General features: G+C 34.3%; 1 protein-coding gene across 1 annotated transcript; it reads right to left on the bottom strand.

The window, feature by feature from the left end:
• Positions 1 to 3,535: 3,535 nt before the first annotated feature.
• On the bottom strand, positions 3,536 to 5,471 carry LOC108221443 (protein FAR1-RELATED SEQUENCE 5-like). Its single transcript, XM_017395322.2, has 3 exons — positions 4,783 to 5,471; positions 3,843 to 4,667; positions 3,536 to 3,734 (listed from the first exon to the last, which is right to left on the bottom strand). Exons 1-3 carry the CDS (start codon positions 5,469 to 5,471, stop codon positions 3,536 to 3,538), a joined length of 1,713 nt encoding a protein of 570 aa, XP_017250811.2.
• Positions 5,472 to 10,652: the final 5,181 nt, after the last annotated feature.

Genomic DNA, 10,652 nt, shown 5'->3' with positions numbered 1-10,652 from the left:
TATCACCGCCTTACTGTAGTATGACAATAATTATTAAATTACATGCCAGAACTAAAAGTTAAACTTAAGGTCATATAAAAAGGCTATGTCTGACAAGGGTGTGGATGGGAGCCAGATTCGTACTTTTATGATAATCAGGATTCTTGGAAATGTATCTGAAATTAGACACGGGGCCGAGGACTCAGGAATTAAGCTTAATGCGAGTAAAAGTTTATATAGACTGATTTATTTTACATTCATAAAAGTAGCGTCTATTGCACATAAATCACATACAATTAATTACATGTTATATTATAGTATAAAACTAATAAAATAACATCGAAACAAGTCAATCATGGACCTTGATCTCTATAAACAAGTTGCAAGACCTTAATGTTCATTTGATACAATTAATCACTTTGTATATTTTCAAATTTAGAGATAAAATGATAATAATGATACAATTGCATGATTACAGAGAAAAAGAGTTGCCAAGGCAAATAAGACAGGGTTGGGACGTAGGACTCGCGCACAAGCAAAAGCACAAGAGCCTGCTGACATTGAAAGAGAATCGACACATGTCGCCACTCCCGTCAGGAACAAAGGGAAGAAAGCTGCAGTTGAGAAGGAGGTGACAAGTTCTTATCGTGCACCTACTGTAAAACCAACTTCTTCCAAATTGTTGAACAAGGCAGTCAATGGAGTACCTCCCGGTTCGATAAATGCTTATCTAGCACTGCGGGAACAACAAAAATTGAGTACTGCACCTCAATTACAAGAGGATGATGTTCCTGAACTTAATGTGGACCAAGCTACAGATGAGGAGGAAGCTGTTAAAGGTACTGTGTACATGCATTTTTACTCTATTTAATTAGCCTGGGAATTTGGATTTATTGATCTACCTCGTGTTTTCATTTTTAATGCATTCTTTGTTTTTTGTTTCCTATTTCACTATGAGCCGTAGTGAATTAATATATATTAAATATAAATATGTTCCTCTGACAGTAATTAAGAAACTGACTTTATGCTCCATTTTTACTCTATTTAATTAGCCAGGCAATCTGGATTTATTGATCTACCTCGTGTTTCCATTTTTAATGCATTCTTTATTTTTTGTTTCCTATTTCACTATGAGCCGTAGTGAATTAATTTTTTTTTATTTGTTCTGTGCATGGAATATGTTGTGCTAGCTCCTAGAAAACCCAGGGGACCTACAAAAATGATTAAAGTTCATGCAAGGACGGCTGAAAATAAAGTTGTCATACGTTGAATGAAGATCATCAACCCGTTTCGGATAATCAGAAAATTATCACAGAGCTCAGTAATTTTGTGGGAACACTAGCAAGGGATAACGTGTCACTTACGTACGTAAATTGGCATGTAGTTCCTGACAGCCTGAAGAAGCAATTGTGGGAACAAACTCTGGTGCATTTTATTAGTTGATTGTCATGTAGTTCATACTTATGAATTATATTGTAATTGGTATGTAGTCCACACAATTGCATTAGTTCATACTTAATTTTGCATTATATCGTAACAGTATAAATAACTGATTTTATGTTCGATATTTACATTTTTAGGCTAAGTATGTCATTCCTGAACAAGGTAGAAAATGGGTGTACAACACACTCAATGCTGCTTGGAGGCTTCACAAAAGTCGTTTTAAGACCAAGTACTATACCAGCCTTGAAACTGACGCGGAGAGGTTGGAAAAAAGGCCCCAAGAAATTTCACTAGAGGACTTTAAACTGCTCCTGGCATACTGGGGAGATGATGAAGTTAAGGTATTAAATCTACTATGTTGGATGCTAATTTAATTACATTTAATTAGCATGCTATTTAAAAAATTATGTAATCTGCATAATCTATGTTCTGCCTGATTTACAAGGATAACTACAAGATTAATGTAAATTTTATTATTTTTCTCTTTTATTTTCTAGAAACTGGCAAGGAACAATACTGCCCGTCGTAGTAATTTAACTGAGACACACACTATGGGTCCAAAAACACTAGCACAAGTTCGGGAGGAGATGGTATATATCCTTATCTTATAATATACTGTGAAAGTGAATTTTGGATAACAGTACATGTCCATTAATTGATCATTTTCAGATGCAATTGATGCCCATTAACTTCTACTGAATTCAAATTGAGCTAAATTGTTTTCCTTTTCTTCAATAATTGCAGAAAAAGAAAAGCCCCGACGTTGCCTCGCCAACAGATGCGGAAGTGTTTCTGGAAACCCGTAAGCGAAAACCCGGGCAAGAGTACAAGTCAAATACTGAAAAAGTGGAAAAAAGAATGGTAAGGACATTTCAAGTAGTATTAAATCTATCTTCATAATTCATTTTATAATCTGGTGTATCATTTTCTTGTAGACCGCGATCAAGAAACTAGTTACTTCTGGACAAGAAGTTGAAGCAAATTTAATGGTTAGCGGCGACAAGGAACATTCACGTGATTGGCTAGTAGGAAGAGCCGGTACAAAGGAAACTGGTCAATGCTCTGGTTCGGCAGCAATTCCTACGGAACAATATGTGCAGGAGTTGACCACAAAGATCAAACATGACTTAGAAATTGAACTGGAAGCCAAAGTTAACCGCAAAGTGCAGGAAAATTTAACTTGGGTACTGAAAAAACTAGGGGATGCAAATCCTGATCTAAAATTAAATATCGGGGACTTTTGTGCTACGGTGTCCAGTGATCAAGATGACAACGGCACTCCTGTGACTCAAGGAGGGGCCACATCATAGTCCTGTTATTCTGCTATTATCTAGAACTATTAAGAGTTGGTTATTTTGAACTTAATCTATGTAGTATGGCAGATTTGTTACTGTCTTAAGCCATTGAAAGATTCAGTACTTAGCTATTTTGTTGGTTGTTGGGATTGGTAGTTAGTTGGATTTTGTGACTGTTGGTTTGGTAGAAGATTATGACAGGGTTGCTTTGTTGGTTGATGGCTTGTTTAATTAGGAAGGGATTTATGAATGTCCAAAACTGCTATTGCAAAATTTTTATAAAAAGTGTTGCATTTTAGTTTTTCCAGTGTTGCAATTTTGAATTTATTTAGTGTTTCATATATCATTTATCAGTGTTGCCAGTGTTGCATATTACAATATTTAGTGTTGCAAAAGCTATGTGGGACCCACTAAAAATTCGGATCATGTGGGGCCCAACTATGACGTGGCAAGTGACTCATCAATGACATGGCAAGTGACTCATCAATGACGTGGCAGATGGACCCAGCTTACGTGCCAGGTGACGTGTCAGGAGGGACCCAGCTGACGTGGCAGATGAAGTGGGACCCACCTTTGTTGCGTGTCCATCTTTAGGGGCAACACCAATAAGTGTTGCCTTTATGAAACTGTGGTGTTGCATTATAGGTATAATGCAATGGATAATCGTGTTGCATTAGATAGCCATAAGCGTTGCCTTATAGGTCAAAGGCAAGGCTCGCATATGCAACGCTCAGGAAGTGTTGCATATCTCGATTTCGTGCCTAAGGCAACACCATTTGGGGTATAAGGCAACACTCTTGAGCGTTGCATATGAGCACTTATGGCGTAGTGCCATATGGTTGATCCCCATCCTCATGTGCATCATCATCTTCCTCACGCGCACGTTTTTTCACACCCTCATTCGGAAAATTTTCAATAAAATCCGATTCTTTTTCAATCACACCCATGAGATAATTGTATCTCGCTATTGAACAACTTCCACGAGCTGCTAAATCATGGAATGCTTTGCATAGAGTACTGTATCGGGCAGGTTGTGATTCAAAAAAAGGGCCAATTTTAGGACGTTTGTGTTGTACGTCTCCCACTCTTTTGTTGCCTTCAACTGTCTATCTCAAAGTGATGTACTGCTTAGGAATCTCTGTCCATTGCATCTTATACAAGTATCGAATAATATGACGACAAAACATTCCCGAACTTTCAAATTTTCGACAAACACAAGTTATGGTGCCATTCTCGGTGACGATCAAAACATAATATTTTCTATACTCCTCTGGAACCGTTGTTTTATATGCTTCGTAATGCTTGTAAATTGCATTGCTCTCTTTCTCAATCACAACATAAGCTCCACTTTTTTTGAGTTCGTGTTGAAAACGTCTGAACATTTCTTTCGTGTAAGTAAATGCCGCATGATTCTCCAATGATGATGATGTTATTTTGGACCTTTCCTTATTCTTTGTTTCATAATCAGCCTCTCTTTCACGTAAATATTGTTTCTCCAATGCTTTTTGTGAATTCTCTATGAACTGTTTCAAACCGGTACTAGCATTGACAAATTCATCGAAGAAAGAATTCATCGACTCACTTCTAGAGGTAGTGGTCATCCCGGTTGTGAAGTGAAGTTTAGTGTAAACATGGACCCACTTGTGTCGAACGGAGTACATATCTTGTAACCAAGAATGGTTCATCAAATCATATTTTTCAACTAATGCCTCCCACCTATCTTCGAATTGTGCAACCGTTAGTGACTTGTAGATGCAAGAGTTAAAATCTTCTTTGAAGTGATCATGATTTGCATATAAATGCGATAATTTTTCACCAAATTTTGTACTTATATGCCACGTACAAAATAAATGATTTGTGTTCGGCAAAACTTCGGCAATTGCGTTTCCAATAGCAATGTCTTGATCGGTGATGATTGTTTGTGGAGCTTTGTTCCCGATAGCCCCGATTCTTAAACACCCATAAGTAAGATTTTTCGGTCTCATGTCTTATCAGGGCAAATCCAAACAAAATCGACTGATAATGGTGATTTACCCCCGTAAATGGCACAAACGGCATGCAATACCTATTAGTACGATAGGTGGAGTCAAAAACAACAATATCTCCGAAATTTTGGTAGGCATTGAGTGATCTCGGATCAACCCACAACATGGCCCGCACATGATTTTCCTCATCCACATCAACTTTATAGAAAAATTCACCTTGACTATTACCTTTCAATTCTCGAAGTAATGCCAAACCCTCTGAAGCATCAGTCGAATCGAACACATAATGTTGAATATCACGCAATACATTCCGAACATCTTGACTACCAAATCCAATATTCTCCAACCCACCCGTTAACTCCCCTAACACATTTAATGTTTTTGAAGGCCCAATACCCGATCTATTCAATGTCACAATTAATTCCTGAATAACGGGAGTTATATTCCTTGGCCTTTGCATAAAATGCACTTCATCCTTTGAAATCATCGTGTGATTGTGTTTCAAATCGACCAATGTCACTTCCCATTTCTTCAATTTTTCCCTATTAACAACGTACATCCGCGCCGTACAATCCGTTCTACCAATAGAATCCCTATTTCTCCTCTTTTTTTGAACATCCATATCTTCATCCAAAGACTTGGGTACTAATCGACCACCCTTTCGACATATATATAAACGCGAACAAATTTCTCTAGTTTTCACACGCCTATGTGTGGTTCTAATTATCACTTCAAAACCAACACGTCTACCATAATCTCTATAGAACATCTCCGCTTCATCTAAACTATCAAACAATCGACCAACACAAGGACAACTTCATTCAAATCATTTTTCGGATTATCACAAAAATCATTAACAAATTCATCACCAACTTTCTCAACAACATCATCACCAACCTCCTCAAAAACATCATTACCAACCTCCTCAAAAACATCATCATCATTATCACTATCGTCAACATCTACTATTATTGGGGTTTTTTTAACATTATCTTCTTCTTCAATTTCTATTCTAGGTTTATTAGGGGTAATGGGTTTATTAGGGGATGGTAATTTTGAAAATATATAAGATGCCATGAGAATAATAGAAATCTAACCTTGATGAAGAAGTCCAAGCTCCAAGCTTCAAATTTCAAGCTCTAAACTCCATAAAGACCTAATTAAGCTCCAAAGTATAAGCTTTAAACTCCAATAAAGATCTAATTAAGCTTCAAAGTATAAGCTTTTAAAGTACAATAAAGATCTAAGCTTCAAACTATAAGTATAAGTTTTGTGTATTTTGTGTGTATTGGGTTTGTATGCTCTAAAAATGGTGAATAGTAGGAACAAGGCGTGTTTGAGAGGCTGTGAAGGTGGAAAAATTATAAAGTTGCGTACACACAATATATTAGAGCGTATACGCAGTATAATAGAGCGTAAAAGGGGCTTACGCTCTATTATATGGCGTAAACGCTGTTTTACTGACAGCGTAAGCACAGTATCTTTATTGATTTATGTGCGTTGATTGCATTTTTTTGGACGGTTGGAGATGAGTTGGATGGATAACCTACTTATCCAACCGTGGTTGTGGAACATTAAATGCAAATCTTAAATAAGAACCAAGAGAAACTAAGTCTATATGACATCGCCCACCCCTTAGATATCATCACCCACCTCCTAAATGTCATCACCCACCTAGGATCCGCTCCCGACCCCACTCAATCCACCCTGGGACCATTAAAACTTTAGTAAGTCTCCGGACTAGACTTAGAGGGGCTCTAGACAAACTCAAGAGCCAATACTTTTCCCCACCGCCTTCCCGCTAGGGTCTTCCCCCGTCTACTAGGTCCGAAGTAAAGCGGATATTATCCGCATCTGAACCCGACAACTGCAGACACGGATATGGATATAAGAATATCAGTATCTGAATTATCCTTTTGACCGCCTTACTTAATTCATTTCAATCTTCCTCAAAAAACCAGTACAAGAATTTGTAGCTCTCTTTGGAACATTCTAGCTGCATAACATTCAAACTATTCAGTTCAAATGAACTTCAAACTTCTAGGACACTTATAGACTTGTTTAACTGATTTACTTACACTTTTAGGACTTCTTCATGAACCTATATTTTTAGGAGTGTTGCTAAATGCAGTAAAATTTTTACTTTGTGCAGTAATCACAGATTACATTTTTGACCACCCAGTATTTTAAATGGCATTAAATACATTCACCTTGTTTTAAATATTATTGACCACAATCACCTTTTAAGTGATACTGATCGTGAATCTAGCCTTTAACAAGCGAGTTTAACCAGGAAAATTAAGTTTAATCTAAATATAAATTTGATGTACATTTTAAAGTTAAATTTTATATTCATATATTATTTTTATATAATGGACGATATATATTTATAAAATATTACACACACACACACACACACATATATATATATATATATGTATTTTTTTTTTTTTGAAACAATATGTATTTTATTTTTAAAATTATAACAAAAATTAAAAACACTAATAATCAGGATAGTTAATAAAATAAAATATTTAGAATCCCATATTTTAGAGATTTATCGTAATATCATAATTCAATATAAATATGATATGTACTTTCGTTATTCTTCCTTTTTATTTTTATTTTGCTACGGTCGTGAAAATTTTCGATTAAAGTTGATGAGAATGATGAGATACAAATGCTTGCATATAAAAATTTAATATTCTTTTATAAAATAACATATCAATATTAATTTCATCATACTAATTTAATTTAAGAGAAATTGACAAAAATACATATACTTTTAACCTTTGTTTTTAATGTTACGATGATTAATTTACTCTTTCAATTCTATATTATTGTTTTTTTACTTTTACCATTTAGCTTTAGTTTTATGTCACACTTTTTCTAAAACAGGCTCCTTTCATTATCAAAGCAAAAAAAAGAGTTAGCAGGTCTTCTTCTCCTCCATTCACGGAATTGAAGCTTCGTCATCTTCTTCTCCAGCAACCACATATCTAATTCGGTGAGTTTCATCATCTTATCTATGGCCGATTATCTAAATTCGTACTCTCTCTCTCTCTCTCTCTCTCTCTCTCTCTCTCTCTCTAAAGCTTTTCATTCTAATTTTCATGATGATTCCAATAGTTTTGATTGCATAATAATATTGATTGTTTGACGGTGCTAATGAGACGATTGAAAATATAGCTGTATTTCAATTAGTTAAATTGTTCATCAAGTGTTAGAATAATACTAATTGCATTTTTACTAATTGTGGTTACTTTAAAAGTTGTATCCTTGTCCTTATAGTATGCGAAATAAATGCAAATAAATGTACTTGATTTTGATTTTTGTTGCTAGCTGCTAACTCCTAATCCTATTGATATGAGATTTCTTGATTCCTTGTGATATCATTCAAGGTCACGCAAGGGCAGTTATCCTCTATTTTGACTAGTTTGCAACCTTTGTAATCGTATTTGTAGTCTTTGCAATCATGGTTGTAACTTCTTGCAAGTTCTGCAAACATTTATTTGATAAAAGCTCACACATGTTATGCTTACATTCTTTTGGAAGAACAACAATATTCGAGTGGAAGATCTTAAGAAAAGCAATGAGATCAACCCGCCTTTTTTTTTTATTTGATATGCAATCGCACTTTGATTTCGAGTTCTCTAAATTAGTTTTCATTGTCGATTAACATGTATATATATATATATAAGAGACATTCTATATATAATTCAGACATGTATTATTCACTAATTGTCACTCTATCCACTCTGATTTTTTAGGGTTTTTTTTATATCTATTTTAGTTTTGATTTGTGAGGAAAAGACCTCGCAGGGGGCTTCCATCTTAACCAGTTACAACCTTTGCAACCCTGTTTGAAGAAGTTGCAACTTTTACATTATTTACGTGATTCACATTATTTAATCACTTAACTTAAGATTAGTTCTAATTATTTGTGATTGTATTTTTTTATTGAATAATTCTTTTTAACTATCTCTGTTGCATTGACTTCAGAATCGAAGCACTTTTTTACTCTTTGTTGTATTTCAAGCAAGTTACGGCGAATGTTGATGATTGAGATGCTTGGATACGAAACAAAAAAATATATTGCTGATAAGAATGTAGAAATTGAACATGAGGAAGAAAATGTAAAGGATGAGGGTGAGAATTTAGAAGATGCATTTCAGAATGTTGTGGCTTACAATGAGGTTAAGAATAAGATTAGAATCAAGTTGCAAAGGGTGGGCATGCGGTTGCAAAGGTTGGAACTGGTGTCTCAAATGTTACAGTTGAGGACAATGAGGATACAACAATGCGTGGAAGATAATCGAAAAATTATTCAACAACAAAGGCTTCATCAAAAAATGCTCCAACAACAAAGTCATATGAAGGAAATAGAATGAAGAAAATGAGCTGTATTTTTCATTTTATGACATTAAGTAGTAGAATGTTGTTGACATAACTATATAATTCTTTTGGTTCTAGAAATTAAATATTTTATGATCAAAAGTGAGTAAAATAATGTATGAACCTCAATTGGTGTAATATGAATAAAATTGAAATCATGTGAAATATGCCCCGCCGGGGCACCCATCTAAATCAGTTGTAATTTTTGCAACCATGGTTGCAAAAGTTGCAACCATGGTTGAAAAAGTTGCAGACCACATATGCTACTTATGACATATCTTTTTTCTGTTTAAACAAAATATACAATCTTTTTGCAACCATGGTTGCAAAAATTGCAACAATGGTTGCAAAAGTTGCAAACCACATCTGCTACTTATGACATTATTTCTTTGTTTAAACAAAATATGCAATCCTTTTGCAACTTAATGAACATGTAATTCTACTCAAAGTCAAAACACTTGGAAATTTATAAACACAAGTTATATTGGCTACATTAGTATTTTCAACTTAATCAAATTAGCGATTCATTTATGATTGATTTAATATCTATTCATTAATTATTTTCACTTAATCAAATTAGCGGTTCATTTATGATTGATTTAATATCTATTCATTGATTATTTTCACTTAATGATTTTATGTATAATAGTCCCCGTAGGGGCACCCATCTTAAAAGTAAAATTTCAAAAAATATGTCAGTTAAATCATATTACAATCTTTTTTGCAGGGTTGAAAATTTGTTTGCAATTGTTACAACTTTGGTTGCAGCAGTTGCAATCATAGTTGCAAAAATTGCAACTATGGTTGTAGTAGTTGCAAAAACTTCAATTACGGTTGCAGAAGTTGCAAACCACATATGCTACTTATAACATATATTTTTTCTATTTAAACAAAATACGCGATCTTCTTACAACTTAATGAACATGTAATTCTACTCAAAGTCAAAAGAACATGAAAGCTTATAAACACAGTCATATCGGTTCCATTAGAATTTTCAACATTATCAAATTAACAATTCACTTATGACTTATTTAATATATATTCATTAATATTTTTTTTCACTAGATGATATATTTTATGTAGAATAGGCCCCGCAGGGGTAAACATCTTAATAGAAAGGTTTCAAAAAATCTATCCATTAATCATATTACAATCTTGTTTGCAGGGGTTGGAAATTTATTAAACCATATTTGCAGAAGTTGCAACCATAGTTGAAGAAGTTGCAATCATGGTTGCAAAATTTGCAACTGTGGTTGCAAACGTTGAAAATCACATATGCTACTTATGACATATAGTTTTTCTATTTAAACAAAATACGCAATGTTTTTGCAACTTAATCAATATGAAATTCTACTCAAAGTCAAAAGAACTTGGAAATTATATACAGTAGGTATATCAAATTATATAATCAAGGCAAAGAAAAAATGAAAGAAGTCGATCTAGAAATGGAAGAAGTCCTTTCTGCCTACTATGTGGATCAAATGAGTTTATAGAGGCAAAGAAGAAATGGAAGAAGTCGATCTAGAAATGGAAGAAGTCCTTTTTGCCTGATATG

The sequence above is a fragment of the Daucus carota genome, chromosome 5 (genome assembly GCF_001625215.2).
Source record: "Daucus carota subsp. sativus chromosome 5, DH1 v3.0, whole genome shotgun sequence".
NCBI classification, from domain to species: Eukaryota; Viridiplantae; Streptophyta; class Magnoliopsida; order Apiales; family Apiaceae; genus Daucus; species Daucus carota.
This window is presented reverse-complemented; position numbering and strand designations above follow the sequence as displayed.